This window comes from Phascolarctos cinereus, unplaced genomic scaffold (genome assembly GCF_003287225.1).
Source record: "Phascolarctos cinereus isolate Bilbo 61053 unplaced genomic scaffold, phaCin_HiC Scaffold_2;HRSCAF=192, whole genome shotgun sequence".
Lineage (NCBI taxonomy): Eukaryota > Metazoa > Chordata > Mammalia > Diprotodontia > Phascolarctidae > Phascolarctos > Phascolarctos cinereus.
In genome coordinates, this window is record NW_027555625.1 from 273,537,958 (window position 1) to 273,560,445 (window position 22,488).

Consider the following 22,488-nt stretch of genomic DNA (forward strand, 5'->3'; position numbering starts at 1 on the left):
TTTAGATGCAACTGTCTGGGAATAAAGAATATCTCACACTAAATATGTGTGAGAACTTGGCTTCCTCTGGACGTCATCAAAAAGACCAAGACCTCAAGTAACAATGATAAGGATTGTATTTTTTAAAAAATATTTCTAAATGTTTTCTTAATGCTTCAAAAATTGTTTTCACATGTTCTTGGAAATTAACTTGGAAGTGAAAACCATGGAAGGTAAGACTTTTTAAAACTATAATATCATCATTGTTGATTTAGACGTTTTTCAAGTCAGCAATAGTAATCAAGTAAATGAATGTATTCTCTTGACCATAACCAGAATTTTGGGGAAATTTTCATTTTGAATAGTAAGTTATGTAATATTTACTGATAGCTTTTATTGAAACAAAAGAGAATTTCTGGTTAGCTGTTAGTTGTTCAGAAAATTCATTAAGCAAAGCCTCCAAATTTCTTGTGCATCTTGATTTAATATTTTTACTGAATACAGATTTAGTAACCACATTCACTCTGTCAAGTGTAGATCATCAATCTAGTTTTCTGGGTAATGAAAACAGAGACATTCTTTTAAAACTATATTTGATACAATTATTTAGCCAAATGAATGGCTATGAGTTCAGAGCAGGTAGAGTACTGAGTCTGAAATCAGGAAGATATGAATTCAAATCTAGCCCTAGACACTTATTAACCACGTGACTGTTGGCAACATAACCTGTTTACCTCAGTTTCTTTAACTGTAAAATGGGGATAATAATAACATCTATCTCTCAAGGTTGTTGTGAGGATCAAATGAAATAATATTTGTAAAGTGCTTAACATAATGCCTAGCAAATAGCAGGAGCTATATAAATGTTAGCTACTATTATTATTATTAATAAGAACTGAGCTGGGCCTTGAAAGTTTGGCAAGATTCTCAATTATTTAAATTTTATTTAATAAAAGACTGACCCATTTTCCGATTTAAAAACAAAAAACAACATCCACAGTCATTTTTCCTAATCTTATTTTCTTCCTGTATTTGTTTTAACATGAAACATCCTCTCTGACACACTCCTTAGATTTCAAACTTTGTTTTTCGAGATTTAAAAAGTTTGGAAGTTGAGGGGGGAGAACCTAGAACTATTTTTAATTCGTAAAACATTCAGTGAAGAAAACCCCTCACCAATGTATGCTGGCACCTGCTCTATTATGTGTGACACCAAGCAGGGTTACACCAGCCAGTTGGATAGTTAGCATCCTTACACAAGGCCAGATCTCTATTCCAGGCTACCTTTCCCAGATAAGATATTTTAAAATAATTTGTTTGCCAATGAAAACAATTGCCATCAGACTTACCTGTCGGGCATAAGCCATTTCAATGCTATCTAGAGAGCTTCGGCCTGGGGGTCCCAAATCACTGATGTAACTTGGCTATAGGTCAAAACACATTAATAATTAGTTAAGGGCACCAAATTAAAATATGACATTAAAAAGTACATATTTGTGATGTTTTTTTGCTCCCTCCTTCCCCCAAAGGATGGCTTTAGGGAGTTTAGATAAAAGATAATTCTCCTTGCCTATGTTATGAGGTCACATAGCACTTGATTGTCTTGAAAAGGGCAGAAAGCTCTGTCAGCTTTATTAGTATCTTCGCTGGTATTTCTGAGACTATTTCAAACTTTTTTTTTCTTTTCCAAGACTATTTCAAACTTTCTGTTTAGACCTCAAGCAATCCTCCCTCAATAGGCATCTTTTCCCTTGCGTCTATAATAAAGCTTAAGTCTTTCTGTTTATGCTAACATCATCACTTACGTTAAGACAGTCAGACAAGGTTTATGAAGCAGCAATATTCAGACATAGTTCTAATCTATGCGTTACATAAGACAGTGGTTGCCGGTTCATTTTTTGGCACTCAGATGCTTAAAAAAATTATGATATATTAAATCAGTCCAATTTGGGTACTGGATGTCTACCATATATCCATAGCACTGTGTTGGTCATTGTGGGGAACACAAAGAAATAAAATATAATCCTTGCCTTCAGAAATCTTACAAACTAGTCAGGAGACTAAGACATATGAAAAGTTAAATACACAGAAGTCATTTTTCCTAACTATAAAAAGCTTAATTTACTAAACATTATATATGACTCTTCATATGAACAATTATCAAAATAATGCCTATCAGAACTGTTATTTATATATTTTAAGTACAATAACGTCCATACTGAACCAAAAGCAAAGGCAAAATTCCTTGAGCCCTCTCAAAAATAACGAATGCTTTGTTCTTGAGAACAAAGCAGCTGCTGAGGCAGGTTTCCTGGGAAACAGATGTGAAGGAAGAACTACTACTATGCAAGCTCTCCCTGGACTGCTTTAGATAAACTACACAGCTATTCCAGGTAATTCTGCATTTAGACAACTATCATCATTTACTGAACGAGTTTTACTTGGACACAGAAATCATAGGAAGTTGTGTGATTTGGGATTGTTACAAAAACAAAGCTTCCATCTGTGAATCACAATATTTTTTCCCCTTTGCCATTTTAAAGGATTTTAAAATATCACTGTGGCTGTTACTTTTAATAATGAGTGTCTGACTAGCTGAAAAGTACATACTAGAATCTGTAATTAAAAAGTGTATTTCTGGCAAGCTATTCAAACAGACAAACAAAAAACTCCTTCACTACACAATTCTTCCTCCCTTCCCCACCCCCACCCCCATCTGAATTGGAATATTTTTATGCTGAAAATTATTTCAGCAAGGTCGTGTTACAACCAAGAACACACAGACAGTGAATGCTTCAAGTAAATTATCTTTGCTAATACAGTAAAGAAACAGAAAAATGAAAAGAAGGAGTTCAGAAAATGGTATAAAAAATGAAGTAGTATTTAATGCTGAGAAACAAATACATGAGATGAAAGAATCATAGTGGACATTATATGCAATTTGCTACGCAGTTAAAAACCCAGACCTACCATAGAAGTGCTGACTGAAGGAAGTACCTCAAAGGCAAACTAAGAACGAAAATACAATTGAGAGATTTGAAGAAAATGATTAATAATGATTTTATTGTGGAAAAAATGGCCTCATGAAAAATTATTTCTTCAAAAAAAACCAAAACCCTAAAACCATGGTGATTTTGCTTAAAGAAAACAAGGGTGAACATATGACTTTGGAGTCACAAAAAGATTAAATTCAAAGGCAACATTACGTAATGGAAATCCGAGTTCTAGGCCTGGCTTTTCCTCTAACCAACTATGTGACCTTGGTCAATGTATTCCTCTAAACTTCTATTTCCCCTTCGAACTCTAATATCCTCTAATTCTAGTAAATCATAGACCTTTAAATATTTATTTTACAAAATGAGGATTTATTTAAGATAAAATTCAAAATGTTTCAAGATGACAATCATATAGGGTAAATGTCCAAAGAATATTATCACAGGGCATTGAAAACTGCAAAAAGTTTAGATTTTTAAAAAAATGTTCCCTAGAAATGAGTCTTGCACTAAAAAACGATGGAGAGAAGAATACTGTAAAGACATGACCTACATAGTCTTATGATCTTTCTATGTTAGAAATGTCCATCTTATCTCATTTTCCCACCACAAAAATGCCTAATAACAGAAAACTTGGTCCCTACATTTTTTATTCTCTCTGGAGTTCAATTTCATGTCTGCCTCGAGTAATTTTAAGCTACACTGATTTTCATAACTGTTCTATAAACAATGTGAAATTTTCCAGATTAGTCTCAATCTGTTGGAATCTGGAGACTACGCATTTTAATTTAAGAATCTGTCAATAATGTTTGCAATTCAGTAACAATGGGGGTTGGATGCTTTGAACAACTGGCATTAATTACATATTACATATACAAGACTAAAACATGGTGGGAGGGAGGGAAAGAGGGGTCAAAAATAAATGTAATGTATGTCAGACTAAGTTCAGATGCTCTGCTACAAAAGGGAATGTGAAAAAGTATCTGAAAGTTATACTCAAAAGGTGCCATCATCTCCTAAAATAGTGAGTGCTAGTAAAAAACCAAAATGGGATGGGGGGGTGAGGGGTGGGAGGGAAGCACACAAAGAGAATGGTATTTATTTGGTTTGTGATTATTATCTGCTAAAACATATGTGCCTGTTTTAGTTAAATATTGCTGAATAACAATAAGATGTGTTTTCTAGTGCTAAAAAAAAATCTAATTTAAGAAATTACTCATTTAAAAAGTAGTTGTGTTTCTGGCTTCACATTTCCATTTAAATTAATTTTGCCTAATGTTCTTGTTTTCCAAAGTATTTCTCTTTCATTTGCCCTTAGATAAGCTTTCCTTTCCACTTGTGTACCAGGCTCCATACACATAAAATGCACTATTCATCAACAGGATGTGTAGAAGAATATTCCTCAGCAGTGGAACTGGGCACACTTTTGTCAAAATTCCAAATAAAGGGCTGCTTGATGGTTTGGCGGTGAGTGCTAACATACTGACTAGGAATAATGGCTCCAAATACCATCAATGTTGCTGGATTTCACGGCAGTGGTGCCTGAATGAGGCACAGAAGAGAATGACAGGAAAAGGGAGACATATACTAGAAAAGGCAGGCACAGGCAGCATTCTTTCGTAAAGACAGAAGGGAAGTGCCAAACTATGAGATAAATGGAAAGCTTGAGGTCAAAGTTGAAAACAGAATCTTCAGGCAATGAGGAAATGTGTATAAACTGTCAAAGCTGACCTAATTACCAAAACAGCTAACCTAAGGAAGAAAGAGCTCAGAAATATATAGAATATGGTGAGGGACTGAAGGTAGGATAGAGTAGTCATGCTTTTTTATCCTTTTTCTCTTCCTCCTATCCCCCAAGAAAAAAATACCACTAAACAAAATAGCAAATAAAATAAGTTAAGTTGTAAGACATCTTATCTATAAAACTATAGGAGATAGCTTCTTTAAAAAATCTTAGCAATACCATTTTTACAATGTCATTTTGGATTGGGAAATCAGGGGAATTGGTTTCTAGCTTTAAGTTTGCCACTAACTAGTGGTCTGACTAGGACCAAGTTATAATTGCTCTAGGAATATATTCCCTCAAATTAAAAAAAAAAAGGCGGGGGAGTGGATTAGACAGCAAGGCTTCTTAAACTTTTTCCACTCGTGACCCTTTTTTGTATTTCGGCAGTGTTCACTGGTGTTGCGTGGTGTGATGGTATGCACAGTGCAAATGCGCGTGCTTTGTGTTCAGAACCAAGGCTACAAATGAAGTTTCACCATGCAACAGAGGCAACTGCCACCAGAAACACATGGAATTCATTACGTTTGATTTTTAATTAATTTTTGGTCATTGTGCGTTCAGAAACCTTTTACTGCTGCCAAATCTTTCAAGACTCCACATGAGGTCACAACCCACAGCTTAAGAAGCACTGGATTGAGTAGCTATGTGGTGGGGAGGAGTTTAACTACATGACCTTTAAGGCCCCTTCCTACTCTGTGTCTAATTATTATTATATATTGAAAAGACTAGTTTATTAAACCAAATAAAGTATTAAAGGCTAAAGCTTTGTCCCTTTAATTTGTCTCATCTTAAACTAGGCACTCACTGGATTTTGGAATCATCTCAAATCACTGATTCTTAGTTCCTGCTCAAAGGCAAATCTGCCTGCTTCTTTTGCAGCAACTTCTACATTATCAATGTACATAAATTCAAAGACATTTATTAAATACCCTTACTATACACAAAGCATGGGGTTAGGTGAAATAAACCATTCATTATCTATTGGTGATTTAAGTGACTTCTAGCTCAGTATGAGGCAACAGTGTGATACAATAAACAAATAGGCAAATGTGATCTTTGGCTACATTAAAAAGAACACAGCGGCATCCAAGGCGAGAGAGGCGACAGTTCCACTGTATTCTACCCTAGTGTGAACAATCTGGAATAATAAGTTCAGGTCTGGTTGCCATATTTTATAAAGGTGGAGCACATCCAGAGGAGGGCAACCAGAATGGTGAAGGACCTTGAAATTATGCCAGATGAGGACTGGCGAAAAGAACCAATTGTGCTATTTAGTCTGAAGAAGAAAAAACCATGATAGTGGTTTCCAAGTATTTGAAGGACCGTATTATGGAAAAGTGCTTAATTTTGTTCTATCCAGTCCCAAAGGGCCGAAGTATAAGCAATAGTGGATCACAGGAACATAGATTTGGAGCTGGAAGGTGACCCAGAAGTCATCAAGTCCAACCACTTAATTTTACGTATTAAAAAAACCGAGGCACAAAGTTAAAGGACTTGCCCGAGATTCCACAGATAGTAAAAGAGTCGTATTTGACCCAGGTCCTCCAACTCCAAGTCCAGTGCTATTTCCACTGTACCAAAGAGACACAAATTTAGGTTTTATATGACGACATTTTTTTTTTAACAACTAGCTATCTCAAAGTGGAACTGACTACTTCAGGAACAAGGAGTATCTGTTCTGTGAACAAAGGCTGAATGACCACTTCTCAAGAATATTGTGGTAGAAGTCATTTTTGGTATAGGTTAGACTAGATGGCCTCTGTAGTCCCTCCCAAATCCAAGGCTCTATGATTCTTTCTCCAATTCACAGTGTGCATGCCATTTAACTGAAACAGATTTCTAAAGAATCACCCGCAAGCCTAAGGTTAGGTAAAGAACATTTTAACAGTTAATGTACTTTGGAAGGTTAGAAAAAAAATCTCAAGAATCTAAAACATTCTTGAAAAGATATACTGATACTATTTAAGGATTCTGTAATTATTTTATTATTATTTTTTTTTTGTCTAGGCAATGGGGTTAAGTGACTTGCCCAGGGTCACACAGCTAGTAAGTGCTATGTGTCTGAGGCTGAATTTGAACCCAGGTCCTCCTGAATCCCAGGGCCGGTGCTTTATCCACTGTGCCACCTAGCTGCATAATTATTTTATAATTATTTTATTTTTATTTTCTATTTAAGGATTTTGAAAAGAAGTCTATCATAGGACAACAGCAATAAACCTGCTCTTGGGCTTTTTCATAACTTGGAAGAGGAAGGAATTTTATTGTCTTCATCACTGACTATAAAAGCAGAAGCAAACACTAAGCTATAGGAACAAATCTAAGTGAAGAAAAGCTAATTGAGTGTTCAAGAAAAAAAGACATATTTATTATATATGATAAAAACAATTTAGATACAGTCATCTAGCCAATATAATCTTTGACATGCCCCTTCTTTGCTCTCTCCAGATAATCAGTTTGTTATAATCAAATACTGAAACCAAAGAAGCATAGGAGGTGCTTAACCAGGTGCTATCCTTTTTTAATTCTGAGGCATGAGATTTTTATTCAGACTACCCTATAAAAGTTATTAATGAACGTAAAATTACTGAACTTCCTCTAACAATCATATTATACCATTTTTCTTGATGATATCCTGAGGAAACTAATTTCCCAAATTAACTTCATGCTACTGAAGCATTTCCTTTATTAAAACTTGCCAGCCTCTGATATGACTGAATGGCCTCTTGCTCTTCAATTATACAACAGCTTGGCCAGGGAGGGATATTTCAAATTCTACCACATGTCTCTTCCTCCCCTTTCCTCCTCCCACACTTTTTGTATACACCATCCTCTTTTATTAAAGTACTCAAATTTTGATATTTTCCTTCGGTGATCAGGTCTGCCCTAAATAAGAGTAATTTCTGTTTCTGACTGAAAACTGCTCTTATCTTAGCTACCCCTTTCCTAAGAACAACGTGACTGGAAGAATATTTCGGATATAAAATTATACTTACTTTCTTTTTTCTCTCTGTGTCTAATGATATTTTAAACATAAAGGGAAAAGCAACATCCGTGTCTCCAAAGGGGTCTACAGCAAAAGACTTTTTAAGTAAGATGGAAAATATTGCTGTAAAGAAGGCCTATACAACATTTTGCCTATATGCCACATTACCTTTCTTACAATCCAGAAGGATTTCATGACATAGTAGAGTGAGCAGAGGTCCATGTTGACAGAAAGTGTTATTATCTTGGCTAATCTGGAATAAGTAGCATTTGTGTGATGTGCTAGGATGACAGCAATGTTATCTACCCTGCTGGAAGGTCACAATATAGTGCATCACCAGTGTCAATAAACTACTGTCCAATGGGACTCTTCAAGTTGTTAAAGAATAGTCTGCTAAGTAGACTAGTCTATTTTTAAGAGATTAGCTACCAGAAAAGAACATCTCATTAACAACTTTTAATTATTTCCAAATCCCACTACAGACCACAGCCTATTAACACCATTTTAAAAAATGAAGTCCATGGTACAGTAAACTGCTCTAGTTATTTGCCTAGCTTTGTGGAGAAGTCAAAACTAAAAAACTGGGCTGGTATAGAGTTTAATACACTTTTTTTCTCCCTGAAGGTTCTGGTTGGAACAACATTTGACAAGAAAACATGATCTAAGATTGTATATGGACCATTCCCTAATGTCTTTAGCTTTTTCCTTCTTTTTACTGAGGGACTGGTTCAAATGAAAGTAAAAAGTTTTAGATAGGAAGGGATTTGTAGATACGAGGTGTCTTTATTTGCTGCATAAAATCACTCTGCAAGCTAGATACTATGAAATGACCTGCCATTTGGGCATCCCTGACTTAGACTGTAGTGGTCAGAACTACAAAATGGAAGCTAGCATTTCTGAGTCATATCGACTATACAGCCTCTTCTATGTATTTGCTTCCTCAAAAATGTGGAGATAAGAATGCTGGTCACACACAACACAGGTTTGTTTGAAATAGACAAACAAAGAACTCTTAAAGGCCTAAAATGAAAACTTCTGTAATAATTTTTAATTACTATTCAAAACCCTTGATATGCACCCCCCCAATACACACACACACCCCGACAGTAACTAAATGATTTTGAGCTAAATATTTCTTTGATTTTAGCTCTAACAGTGTTGATATGAGATGCTATCATACACATTTCTTGTGGACTAGACTTACTTCATTCTCTTGTGTAAAGTCAAGAGGATCTTCTCCTGAAGCAAGCAGTGTATGGAGAATCCTTTGTTTAACCTGTTCCCATTCCACCAGCATTGACTCTCGATGATATTCTTCAGCCATACCAAAGGTCTATAAAAGAAACATATGCTAATGAATCTGGTGTAGAAAGAACAAAATAATTTTCTCTAAAGCACAAAAGAAATTAAAAACAAAAACAGGCTACTGTCTCTCCATGAGTAAATGGAAGGTAACCTCTCTTTAAAAATCTTAAAAGGATTTGCTTTCAAATATGATTATAAAGGAAGATTTTAAGAGAAAAAAATTCAAATGAAATGGAAGGATATGGTCATATTTACATAATTAGCAATGAAGGCAGTTGTATGATATGAAAATCATTAGAAGAAGCACTGGGCTGGAAGCCACAATACAGTCCTAGTTTTGCCACTAAGTGAACATAACACACTCACTGCGTCAGAAAACATACGCCTTGCTCCACAACCATAGTTCACCACTTTTCTGCCAAAAGATGGGAAGGCATGTTTCACCTGACCTTAACATTTCTCTCTCAGTTTCCTCAAATGTTTTTCTTTTTTCCCTCCCTCCCTCTCTCCTTCCTTTCCTTTTTTCCTTCCCTATCCATTTCACCCATTTACATCCTAGGCATTGGTTGGTTTTAGAGACAGATGATCTACGTTCAAATCTCAACTCTGCCCTTTGGTACTTGTGTGTCCTTGAACAAGTCACTTTAACTCTCTGTGCCTCAATTCCTCATCTCTAAAATGAAGGTGTTGGGCTAGATAACCTCTGAAGTCCCTTCCAACTCTCTATGATCACTAATCAAAAAGCCTATGATTCTAAGAATACCAGGTGGTAAAACATAAACCTAAAAAAAATTATGAGTGATTTTCTAAGGCACATAGTAGCATTTTCATAGGAAAAGTGAAGCCATGACAGAAACTATTCTGTAACTGGGTTACTAAATGTTCTACTCAGATTTACTACTGTATGTCTGGCAAACCATACCTCTGTATGTTGGTGTCACCGCAAACTCTCCTGCCAAAAAGCACAGGCACAAAGAAGGAAAAGATAAACACTAAGGGGAAATTAAAGCACTTACAGAGAACATACTGTACCATGAGCATTCAACCTATTATTTTCTAATTGGCAGACCAGGTTTCCTATCAGCTTAAATACACTTTTCAAAAAGCTATTTCATTTAGAATCAGAATGGCATCTAATTAGGCAGCACCAAGGGAATGATTGTTAGTAATGCCTGCTTTAATTTTTGGCAACATAGATAATTTATACTGATAATATATTTATACATGAGCTTTTGTGAGGCTATCAAGCATACTGATTATCCTACCTTTACTACGAAGTTTAGTTTTGGTTCACTATTTGTCAAAATGTGAAAAGGAGAAAGACAACACAAACTAAAAAAGAAGAAGCTTGGGGAATATTACAAGCCTGATTTTGATCTACTTATATAAGAATTAGTGAATATGACTTCAAATCAATCTGCTACAGACAAAGAAAAAACTATAATCACAAACTGAAAAATCAGGCTCCTATTTAGTTGTTTTGCACTAAGAGAAAGGCAGCAACCTGGGTGACAAGTTACAATGATGAACATTTCCCCTACAATGATCTTTGCCCAAACGAGTACAGCTATTGAGGAAGCACACTGATTTCAATGGAGAGATTGTTTTGAGGCATGAGCAACTGCCATAGATGCAGTCTGTAAGACTGTACAATTCCCATTTGATTCACAAGAGATCCCTATCAATCCAGGAGCCAAGCCTAAAGCGTCCTTGACTCTGAACCTCACTTTGCACAGATCTCCAGTAAAGAGTGATATTGGGTGAGCCTTAACAGGAGGGAGCTCAAAGAGGGGGTACGCTGTACGGTTTTTGAAATTTGCTATTAACATTCATAAAAAATAGCTAATGGTGTGGCACTTCTGGTCTTTGATGGATGTCCGGCTCATTAAAAGAGATAGGTAGGTGCTCATCCTGTTTCTCAGTCTGCTGGTCAACAAGAATCCTTCAATCAGCCAGTCAACAAGCATTTATGAAGTGCTTATCGTGCGCCAGAGGATTAAAAAAAAAGCAAAAACATAGCCCCTTCCCTCAAGAAGCTGACATTCTAATGGGGGAGACAATTTATAAATAAATATATACACATAAAATATATACAGTGTAAAAAGGAAACAATCTCATGGGGAGGGGACTAATGGGGTAGGAAGGAGAGAAGACAAGAAAAAGTCCTCTTAAAAAAGGTAGGATTTGAGTTAAGTCTTAAGGGAAATCAGGAAACCTAGGAAGAGGTGAAGGAAACAAGTATTTTTTAAGTGCCTGCTATGTGCTAAGCATTTTACAGACATTATCTCATTTGAATCTCACAACAACACTGGGAGGTAGGTGCTATTATTACACCCTTTTTACAGTTGAGGAAACTGAGGCAGACAGAGGTTAAGTGACATTTCCAGGGCCGTACAGTTAGTAAGTGTTTGGGGCAGGATTTGAACTTAGGTCTTCCTGATTCTAGGCCCAGTGCTCTATCCACTGGGCCCCCTCGTTAAGAGGTAGAGGTGAGGAGGGAGAACATTTTGGGAAAAAGGAGCAACCAATGAAAAGGCACAGAGTTAGGAGCTGGAGTGTGCTATATGAGGAATAGCCAGTGTCACTGCTTTGTAGAGGACATGGAAGGGATCAAAACAAAAGAGACTGAAAAGGGCCAGCTTTAAAAGCCAAAAGCCATAGGGTTTTATATTTGATCCTGGAGATAACAGGGATCCACTTGGATTTATTGACTAGGCAAGGGGGGTAGAAAAGGGGGAAGAGAAACACATGATCAGACCTAAGCATGAGGAAAATTAATTTAACAGCTGAGAGGAGAAAGACTCAAGGGGGATACAGTTCAGGTGTGAGGAGATGAGGGTCTACACTGGGGGCAGCAGCATGAGAGGAAAGAAGGGACGTGTATGAGAGCTGTTGCGAAGGAAGAAGTGACAAGATCTGGAAGCAGTTTGGGGGGTGGGGAGCTGAGGTTGTAAATCTAGGTGAACTGGGAAAATAGGGGTGCCCTTGAGTGTAAAAGGGAAACTGAGAAGAAAGGAGGGCCTGGTGGGGGGGGAAGATACTGAATTCTTAGGCAAGCTTAAGTTATGTATATAACATCTAGTTTGAGAAGTCTAATAAACAATTTGGAGATTAAAAATTGGAGTTTAGGACAGGAAAAGTAGATCTGAGAACCATCAGCATAGAGATGCTAACCGAATCCACAGGAGCTGATTGAGATCACCAAGCAAAACAGTATAGAGGGAGAAAAGAAGGCCCAGGACAGAGCCTGGGGAGACAACTACCTTTAGGGGGCATGATCTCGATGAAGATCCATCAAAAGAAACTGAGAAGGAACAGCTGGATAGGTTGGAGGAAAGCCAGGAAAGAACAGGAAAGTTGATTAAGAGTTTATTAAGGGTACTCACTTAAAACGTAATTTTTTGGCTAATTAAAAAAATGGCAAAGCTGTCCTAATTTAGGAAATTTCTTTCGTACCCAAACTGTGAATCTTGATTAAGTAGAAAACACACATTGATAATGAAGGGAATCTATTATTCCAAAGAGAAATCTATCAAGAAGAAAATGGGAAACCTCAAGGTCATATATGGGACAAAGGCTGTAGAAAACTGATCCTAACAAAACCCCAAATGTCAAGATCTTTTGCTTTTCCTAAAACAACTAAAATTCCCTAAAATTTTAAAAACAGGCCACTGAACTTTCCAGATCCTTACACATGACTAAGAAAGACAGCTCACAATCTTACAACTTAGATGTAATGTTATTATAGTTCCACTAAGCAATTTGTGTGAAAATGACAAGGAACTTCATTTAAGAAACTTTCAACTATCAATAAAATAACTTCTCTCACCTTTTGCTTCCCTGCCTGTCCATTAGAAACCCCCCAATTCTAGTTACATCAAAGATAACAGTATATCTAATTCAGGGGATAACCACAAGATCACTCACACATATGCCCTAATCTAACCCATCTTTTATATCCTCTGTGAATCCTTATTCTTTACAAGAATATCAACGAGAGGTGATAATGAGATAGCTAGAAGTTTCACTGATACCACCATTAATGAGAGAGGAGATGGGGGAAATAGAAGCATGAGGTGAAGGACGAGGGTTAGACTAGCAGAAACAAGTGGAAAAAAAGCCCAAGAAAGAAAGAGAAAGAGATATTGGAAGGTTGCCATAGGAATACAAATTAAAAGGGAGGAGGGAAATAACATAGAGTGGGAAAATAAAGGCACTACAGATAAAAAGAAGCAAAGGGAATTATAAAAAATGTTATGGCAAACATGTAAGTTAAACTAAAATTAAAGGAAGTAGGATGCTTTCAAGTTATGTTAAATAAAAGAATTTTGGGTTACACACAGTATAAGAATGAGATTTGACTTACTGGACAACTTAGTAAAGAACAGGTGGTAGATACTTGGGCCCCCATTTTTCTCAAGGAAGAGGATAACCTGTTTTGACTCAATGCCAATTTATTATTGTGCTATTGCTGACTTTGGGAACTCTGCATATGTTCTGGTAACACTGTTCTGTTTTCACTGAGACGTATCAAATGGAAAAGATATAGTACATTTGCCGTTCTGTAATTTGTGTGTCTGCTTTCTTGGCATTTCAACTCGATACTGGCAAGTTACTCTAGCATGAAATTCCCCTCTACCCACTTGCTGAAATGCCAGATATAAATTCACCTTTAGTTTGGACAGAATTTTTGCTTTTCAGTATCTTAATATCTTCTATACAAGTCAAAAGTTCTCCCTCCAGGCCAACTGACAACACTGGAATGTGTCTTACACAAACACATATGCACATGTTATGCACTGTAGCATGTCACTAAATGTTTTGGTTGGCTGCACATTTAGTCTCAGTATGGCACAATGTTTAGAGACTGCCAAATACAGAAAAAACATTCAGCAGGGTAAATGAATTAATAAGGCTTGGTGGCATTTAACAATCAGAATTTAATTCCATCAGATTTTGGTGAAATCTGATTCAAAGCATGAATTATTTTTCCTATTTTGGAGGCATGAATCTGGTTAGAATCTACTTTCTAGCAATAACAAAGTACCGAGTTTTAAAGAATTTATTGATAATTAATTTTGTTATTAAATTAATATTTTAGGACACTTTTTAGAAATCATGATTTAAAACTAAACCCGACTACAGGTCTATAGAGAGCCACCTCAAATCAGTACTAAATATAAGGTATTTTCAACACCACAAAAATGATCTTAATGTGGACTTTTCAAACCAAGTACATTTACATTTACGAAAAGAGGAAGGCAGGCCACTAAGAAAGAAACAAGGGATACTTTATTGGGAATCTCTAAGTATTATTTTACTTGTAAATATAATGTTCAGAAATTATATGTGACTTTCCTTCACTCATCTTACTTGGATTCCTAACAAATACAAAATAATATGTATATTGGAAATAACTAGAGATAAATCACATGTGATAAATATTTTCTCTTCCCCACTTTCATTAGAGAATTTTAAAAGTCATAACTGTCTATTGTGAGTTATTACTAAATTCTGTACCAAACCTATTTCTGAAGTACTTGAAGGTATTAACTAGTTAAAAAAGTGGTAAAAAATAAAGATAAATTGTTTATTAGGAAGAGATCTTAAGAAAACCCTTTAAATCAGGGGTTCTTAACCTGAGGTCCAGGCACTTGTTTTTAAAAATATTTTGATAACTGTATTTTGCTATAATTGTTTTCTTTTGAAATTCTATGCATTTAATTTTATGCATTTAAAAATATTATTCCGGCAAAAAAGGCCCATGACACCAAAAAGGTAAAGAGCCCCTTAAATAGCACTAGACCTTTTCAGGATCTAGTACTTCAACAGGAATGCAATCATTCCCTTGACTACAGAAATATAGCCAGCCATAGATATATAATTCAAAGGTCTTTTGGTCTTTCCAATTAGCAAATAATTTAACAGGGCTTTATTTCCATTTCAGTCATTATCTATAGCTAGTTAACTAGCAAGATTTATCAAACCATCGTGGAATCAACATGCTTCCTTATATACACAGAACTTTTGTGACTGGATTAAATTCCATTAGTAGAAAATAACTGAGTTAAAAGACATTGACTCCCCATAGCTAAAGACAAAATTCCTTTAGTGACAGTATATGCTGAGTCTCTCAAAACAGTTTTCCATTTGAGGTTCTGTTTTCTTACTCACCCGCTTTCTGGACTCTTCAATGGCAGAGAGCAATGCATTGTCCTTTTCATTCTTCAGAAAGCCCTAAAAAGGGGACAAACTGTATATGTTGAAATGAGTCTGATCAAAAACCATACTACAGTACCTCAGTTTTTTCACCTTTGACACTCCTACCCACTTCACCCTTTAAAAAAGTACTCAATCCTCAAAATATGTTTCAAAATGTTTCATTCCTTTGTATATCCCAACAAATATTTACTAAGAAACTGGAAAGGATAGTGGTAGAGGAAAAAAGCACCTATAAAGCTTATTAGAACTGATTAGGTGACACAGAAGGGATGAATAATTTCTATAATTGTAGAGGTTTACTGTATAGCATGTACTTCCTAAAAATCTTCAACAAAATTGTTGTTGACCTATTTGATGGATATACCAGAAAGAGTCGTCCCCATCCTGATTGTCCTAACAATAGAGCTGCTCTTCTCCAACAAGTCTGTGCAATTGCTATTAGGCTAACAAGAAACAGGAAGAGAAAAAGACCAGTTTATAGAATAGGGGTCCCTTAACCTTGTTGTATCACAGACTCTTTTGACAGTCTGGCAAAACTTATGAAGCTTTCTTAGAATAATGTTTTTAAATGCATAAAACACACAGCATTACAACAGAAACCAAAGGTTAGTGTAAATAATATATTTTTTTCTCCCTTCCAAGTTCATGGACCCTCTGAAATTCCAAGGTTAAGAATTCCTGCTATCCAATGACTATAGGTTGAAACCTGACAGAGAAAAATTCAGTTAGGCCTTTAAATGGAGGTGGCACATCCTGAAATATTAGTACACGTATCTGTTAAGAAAATCATAGATACATCAAGAAATGTGAAGAACAATAACAAACATACATCTATGTTTCCTGTTAACTTGGAAAAAACAAAAACAAAGACCTGCCATGGAACATTACACACAGGTAAAGTAACCCTAGGCCGAAATGTTTTAAAATGGCCAAGTTAAATCAAAAGATGTTTTTTTAAAAAAAAGTTTCCTACACTTATTTGAGAATTAAGTTGTTTAATGTATTTTTAATGAAATATTTTAGTATACCCTTTGCCAGAACAGTTTCCAGGCACAAATTTGTTGTTCTTAAACAAAAAAAAATCCTAAAGTTTATTAAACTTTCAACCATCTTAAGAAATTGCCTGTATACCTTGTTCATATGCAAAAAGGCTCAGTTAAGCCTTGGCAAACATTCGTACCAACCACCACACCAATCAAGTTCTACACTAAAACACCATATGACATGATTTGACATCGGATGGAATTCAATGCAAGGAGATCCATTCTGGTTTCTAAATGAGTTTAGATGCTGCCAAATCAAAGGACTTCACAATGAGGTGGTTTCATCTATAAAGCAGTCTCATAATATGAACCCTAAGGACAACAAAACTCCCATGAATTTATCAAGTGAGAAGTGGAAGGGGAGGAGGGAGAAGAAAGGTTCGGACTTCAGTACTTGATCCAATGCCTTTTATACAATCAATCAGTGAGCAAGCAGTTATTTAAGCACCAAGGTAGTACCACTGTGCCAGTAGCTATAGATACAGTAATTAAAAAAAGACTGTTCTTGCCCTCAAAGACTTTACATTCTACCGTGGGGAAGAGCTAGTGGTGACGGTGGTGATATATAACATGTTCACAGATAATCGAATACTAAAATAAATACAAAATAAACATAAATTAATGGGGAGAGGGTGAAGAATAACCTGGGGAATAAGAAATATGTGTGTGGTTTTTTTTTGATACTACTGGCCTACAATAATAAAATTACCTCAAAAACTCAAGACAACAAATAAAATAAACTACTGTACATGCATAATTTAAATGACAGGAGCTTGGTACTATATGAGTGAGAACTGCAACAATGGAAAAAAAATCTTAATAGTGTTCATTTATACTCTTGAAAATCAATGGTTATATCCAACTAAGTTTTTATTAAAGCATGAATTAGGTATCATCTTCGTAATTCTGACAAGACAGGTCTCCAATTACCAAAACCAAGGAGGTTAGTTACCACAGAGGCCAGCTCATTAGCAAAGCTGATGAACTATTACCATCAATTGCTATTTATGAACAAAATGCAGGAAGGTATTTTATTTTGGCAGTTCAGGGCACACTTTCCTGGCTTCTGCCATAAGAAACTAATCATCTAAACAAGCCCTTCAGAGAGTGGATGTATACATGGCTGACATGGTGAACTTGGTATCTGATACCTAGTCTGACCTCCACTGAAAGTAAAGTATGAGAGCTATTGTCAATCAAGACTTAGATGAGACTAGCTTGAACATTTCTTTGTGTATATATGTGTACTAAATGTCATTATATATGCTATATAAACTCACCCTCTAACCCCAAACTTCAACCAGGCTCTCTGCCAATTACTAGCATTGTTAATCTAAACACAATGTAGAAAATACCACCAAACAAGCAAAATTGAGACACAAAGTCTGAAAATGAAGTTTTGAGGTACACACTTAAAAGCAGCCGAATATTCTGTATCACTTATGTAGTTTTCAAATTTCTTAAAAGAAAAACTGTACCTACTCAGAAATAATTACTGCTAATAGTTTCCAACTTTAGGCAGAGTATTCCTCTCCTCTTGAAACAGCATTTAGCTCCATAATTTAAAAAAATAATTATACAGAAGATAGCAAAAGAAAGTTTAGAAAGGGATACATGATAAGCATATAATTTCATTACTAGCATGTTAAGAAAATGCAACAAAAGTTCATGGTTTCATATATATTCTTTTTCTATTCTTTATTTTAAAACACTTGTTTGTTGATGTTTGTTAAATTCATCAAAAATAGCTTTGAAAAGTACTTCAGTTCACAAAAGACATAAAATCAACCAAATGAGATAATTTGTGTATGAGAAACAACTATTATGTCTCATCTACAATGTGAATAAGGTCCATTTATAATCATGCATCATAATACCCAGTTTTTTCTAGGGTCTAAAATGAGAAAATGCACATACTGAGTTTTGTTTCTCCTCGCTTTCCTTTCCCCTACCTTGGATTCTGTAGCAACAGATTACAAGTCACATTTTGTGTGTGTATTTTTAAAACCATATGCTAGCAGCCTATTCTTCCAAAAGTATTTTTTGAATGCATGTATAGAACCATAATAGCTGGAATTTAAGAAGAGACACTGTGTGCCACCCAGAGGCAGTTGCTTCTTTTTAAGCATACACATACAAACAATGATTTCTGTACAAATCACAAAACTGCCTTTGCTAAAAATCATTGCTACCACAAATGAAATTAAGAATTCATCTTAAATTATAAAACAAAAAAGTTGGCCAAAGTAAATGGTTTGTGCATATTCTCTGCCTAGACTTTATTCAGTCTTTGCTCTCCCTTATGAATTTCTCTTCCAACTTTTTCCTCTTCGCTTACAATAATTGGTCTCCTTTCCTCTTCTATTTTTCTCCAATACATCCTCCACACAGCTACAGGTCACCTTTCTAGTGCTCCTGTTCACTAACCTCTGAGCCTTATTCTCTCTGACTCCTATTCATATATTCTGCAGTCCAGCCAATGGCTGTCTTGCTTTTCATACAACATTCCATTCCGCATCTCCACCCCTTTGTACTGGCTGGCCCCCATAGTGGGACCACACTCTCTTCTCATCTCTGCCTCTCAGAATTCCTAGTTTGTTTTTCTTTTTTCAAAAATAATATTTACATAGCACTTTAAGATTTATAAAGAATTTCTCCACAACACCCACTGAGGAAATGGTATATTACCATTCCCCGAGCTACAGATAAGGAAACAGAGAGCTGTTTGCTTGGATTCCCAAAGTCAGGATTAACTCTAGGATTTAAACCCTAGTGCTCTTTCCATTTTGCCATGAAACTTCTCAATAGAAAGAAAATAATTATAAAGCATGTAGGTGCCAAAGTAAGTCTATACAAGTGACTTTATAGCACAGAAGTGAGATCAGCAAGGCAACATGTGACTGCTGCTGGGTTCCCATTTCTAGCACTGCACAGTGACTTACTGTCTTAAACTATCACTAGCTCATCTGCGGCCATATGTATGACTGCTGATAAGGGTAGGATATGAACAGTTTCATAAAAAATTTTCCTGGGGCAGCTAGGTGGCGCAGTGGATAGGGCACTGGCCCTGAAGTCAGGAGGACCTGAGTTCAAATCCTGCCTCAGACCAAACTCGTGACACTTACTAGCTGTGTGACTCTGGGTAAGTCACTTAACCCTAATTGCCTTAAAAAAAAAAAAAAGTAAATAAAATTTTCCTAATGATGGGGGATGGAATTCGTGCTGAGCCCCTAAAAGGACCCCAAAGCCCCTGAACCAAGTCTCTGGTGTTTGCCTGAGGCACCCGGCCCATCTCAGTCTAATCCTTTTAACTGCCCTTTCATTGTGGCCTGGAAAGCAGGAGTTTTCCCACTGCCCTAGCTGCCAGGAGCACCATCAGGTCTTTTCCCCTGCTATAACAGAAGCCAGGAATTGAGCATGTTCTCTGTCTCTAGCCCTTTCCTTGTGTTCTCTCTCCTCTGCTGCAACTAGGTCTCTGTTGTTAAAGACCCCAAAGGCCTCACTCCCACATCACTTAATTCTTCCTTCTCAGTAGTCACTGGCTGGTTTTCACTCCTAAAACTCCTCATTCCAATACTGCCAATCTTTGTCACCATTATTCTTTTTTTTAAATCTTTTTTTTTTTGGCTAGGCAATGGGGTTAAGCGACTCGCCCAGGGTCACACAGCTAGTAAGTGCTATGTGTCTGAGGTCGGATTTGAACTCAGGTCCTCCTGAATCCAGGGCCAGTGCTCTATCCACTGTGCCACCTAGCTGCCCCTGTCACCATTATTCTAATGTCAACCCTTTAAAAAAAATTCATTTTTCATTACTCCCACCCAACTTTTTAAGGTCTATGACTAGTTCACAAAACGCCTCATTCTAGTGACCACGTCCATCTACACGAACGGTCACTACACTAAGGTTTCCTTCCCTTTCTGGTTCAGAAGGTTCTACTGAAGTTCTCTATGCTTAGGTGACAACAAGGAAGCTAAGGAAAAACTCCCCTTTCTGTCAAAAAGAACAAAGCCCAGGTGCAGTGCAAGAATTACTTCAATTACTTATTAAATTAATAACACTTTATCCCAAGGTAGGACAAGCAAATGACTGTGCTTTTGTACACTACCTCCGAATTTGTAAACATTTGGGGTTGAGGACAACGTGAAAATGCCTAAAATTCTTGAGAACAAAAGCTACATATAACTCTAAGGTATTACTATTGTTAAGAAACATAGTACACACAGTCCAGAAAGTAATAACTACCAAACACCACCATTTTGAGCACGGAAGGCTTATTGCTTTACACAATATGAAACCTTTTTGAAATGAGATGTTTCTAATATTATTAATGCTTCTATTCACCCACATATTAGGTGCCCTTTCCTTTGCTGCTTATGTTGTTGTTGTTGTGTTGTGTTATGTATGCTGAAGAATTCATTTTAAACAAGATAGATGAACAGTGGGGTGGCAGGGATGATTTTATACACATATACATAAATGTGTATATGTATACACACAAGTTCTGAACACCATCTTTAAAACTAAGAAGAAGGCCTCTGCATTTATCAAATGCCTTCTATGTGCTAGCTACTGTGAAAGGTGCTGGGGATTACAAAGACAAAAATGAAAAAGTCCCTCTCCTTAAGGAACTTACAACTGGGAAGAAAAAGACTGAGATAGGGGCTAGCCGTATGATTTCATTAATACAGAGAACTTCTTCCAGTAATGTGAGTTGGTATCTTCTCTGCTGCCTAGAGTAGAACTGCTTAGAACACTGAGTTTAAGTTGCCCAAGGTCACACAGCCAACATGTGGAGGAGGCAGGAGTTCCAGGCCCCCACACCAGCTTTCTGTTCACTACCATCCTGTCTCTCTTGTAAGTATGCATAAAACATAATGCAAAATAATAGAAGCAGATAGACAGGTCAGTGGACAGATCTCTGGGCCTGGTATTAGGAAGACCTCAGACACTTATTAACTGTGTGATCTTGGGCAAATCACTTAACTTCTGTTTTCCTTAATCCACTGGAGAAGGAAATGACAAACCACTCCAGTATCTTTGCCAAGAAAACCCCATGGACAGAATGGTCCACAGGGTCGCAAAGAATCAGACATGACTTAACGACTGAACAATAACAATGCAAAATAATTTGGACTCTAGGAGCTGAGGGTATCAACAAAGGCTTCACAAAGGTGATACATGAGGTGAGCTTTGAAGGACCCTAGGAATTCTAAAAAGCTGGGGGACGAAGGAGCGCATACCATGCACTGGAACACAGCACAGAGACAGTAGAGATGGAAGGTCTTATGAGATTAACAGCAAGAAGGTGAATATGGCTTGACTTTATATTACAGAAGGGACAAATGGAAAAGGGACTCACAAAAGTAAGCAGGGACCAAGTTATGAAGGGCTTTAACGGAAGTTAGTATTGTTCCTGGAAATAAACAAGAAGTTAATGGAGTTTAGTTAGGGAGGGAGGGCGGGGCATGACATGGTCAAATCCGGGACAGATTTGAGACATGTGAATGTAGCAGTGAAAAAACACTTTGCAACTGATTAGATATGTGAAGTAAGGCAGAATGAAAAGCAGAGGCTGTGAACCTGGGTTACTAGAAGAATATGGTACCTTTGAAAGAAAAGAGAAAAATTAGGAAGAGGCATGGGTTTGGGGAAAAAGATAATGAATTCTGCATTTTGACATGCAGAGTTTGAGATGTTCCTAGGACATTAACTTTGAAATGTCCAAGAAGCAGTTGAGGCTCAGAAGAGAGCTTAGAGATGAATATATAGATTTGAAAGTAATCTGCACAGAAATAATCATTAAACTCATGGGAACTAGGAAGGTTAGCAACCATATCACACCTATCAGACTGGCTAACATGACAAAACAGGAAAATGATAAATGCTGGAGAAGATATGGAAAAACTGGAACACTAATGCATTGTTGGTGGAGTTGTAAACTGATCTAACCATTCTGGAAAGCAATTTGGAACTACGCCCAAAGGGCTATAAAACTGTGCATACCCTTGGATCCCGCAATACCACTACTAGGTTTGTATCCCAAAGAGATCATAAAAAAGACCCACATGTGCAAAAATATTTATAGCAGCTCTTTTCGTTGTGGCAAAGAATTGGAAATGGAGGGGATGCCCATCAAATGGGGAATGGCTGAGCAAGTTGTGGTCTGTGAATGTAATG

General features: G+C 36.6%; 1 protein-coding gene across 4 annotated transcripts in view; it reads right to left on the bottom strand.

Moving 5' to 3' along the window:
* The window catches only part of NUP93 (nucleoporin 93), a 136,506-nt gene that overhangs the window by 26,000 nt on the left and 88,018 nt on the right, over nt 1–22,488 (bottom strand). For 3 of the 4 annotated variants that reach the window (XM_020965598.2, XM_020965600.2, XM_020965601.2), the window contains 4 exons: nt 15,221–15,283; nt 8,946–9,074; nt 2,950–2,988; nt 1,329–1,403 (listed from right to left, as the gene is read on the bottom strand). In XM_020965598.2, coding sequence (XP_020821257.1) covers nt 1,329–1,403; nt 2,950–2,988; nt 8,946–9,074; nt 15,221–15,283 — 306 coding nt within the window. The remainder of the gene's footprint in view (nt 1–1,328; nt 1,404–2,949; nt 2,989–8,945; nt 9,075–15,220; nt 15,284–22,488) is intronic. The other variant, XM_020965599.2, reaches the window with a different exon arrangement.